This window comes from Entelurus aequoreus, linkage group LG13, assembly GCF_033978785.1.
Source record: "Entelurus aequoreus isolate RoL-2023_Sb linkage group LG13, RoL_Eaeq_v1.1, whole genome shotgun sequence".
NCBI classification, from domain to species: Eukaryota; Metazoa; Chordata; class Actinopteri; order Syngnathiformes; family Syngnathidae; genus Entelurus; species Entelurus aequoreus.
Window position 1 is genome coordinate 60,545,534 of NC_084743.1, and position 572 is coordinate 60,546,105.

The 572-nt window shown below is 46.5% G+C and overlaps 1 protein-coding gene across 1 annotated transcript in view; it reads right to left on the reverse strand.

Moving 5' to 3' along the window:
- Positions 1–49, reverse strand: part of foxn1 (forkhead box N1) — a gene marked incomplete at its 5' end in the record, with an annotated part of 30,017 nt that extends 29,968 nt beyond the window's left edge. Inside the window, one exon of the mRNA XM_062067217.1 lies at positions 18–49. Coding sequence (XP_061923201.1) covers positions 18–49 — 32 coding nt within the window. The remainder of the gene's footprint in view (positions 1–17) is intronic.
- Positions 50–572: the final 523 nt, after the last annotated feature.

Consider the following 572-nt stretch of genomic DNA (forward strand, 5'->3'; position numbering starts at 1 on the left):
CTTTCTGTGAATGTCACCTGTACGAGTAAGCCGGCTTGGGGAAGAGGGTCAGTGCGGGGCTCCTGTAATGAGCGTGAGAGGAGAGGCTGTGAAGAGAATGCATGGGTCTGCTGTAATGCTCCTCGGCCGTGTACAATCTTGATGCCACCTGCGGAAAAGGTACAACATATAACCGTCCGCATCGCTTTGTGATGCCAGTTTGTTTTCGGACCTCTTGGAGAGGACTTGCTGCACTGAAGGTGCGGTAGCGCTGGGAAGTCTCAGCAGGGGCCACTGGTAAGTCTGGGTAGAAATACTGTGGAAAGAGAAAGCAAAAGTCACTGACACTGAAAATTACTTTCCTGACATGTGACCCGGAATGGATGTTTGCACGCCCTGCGGGATTTTACTGAACCTGGGCATCACACCGTTGCTACTCCATGAGAGTCCATCATTTTATATTGTTTGGTAAACGTATAGCATGTTCTATATGTTATAGTTATTTGAATGACTCTTACCATAATATGTTACGTTAACATACCAGGCACGTTCTCAGTTGGTTATTTATGCCTCATATAACGTACACTTAATCA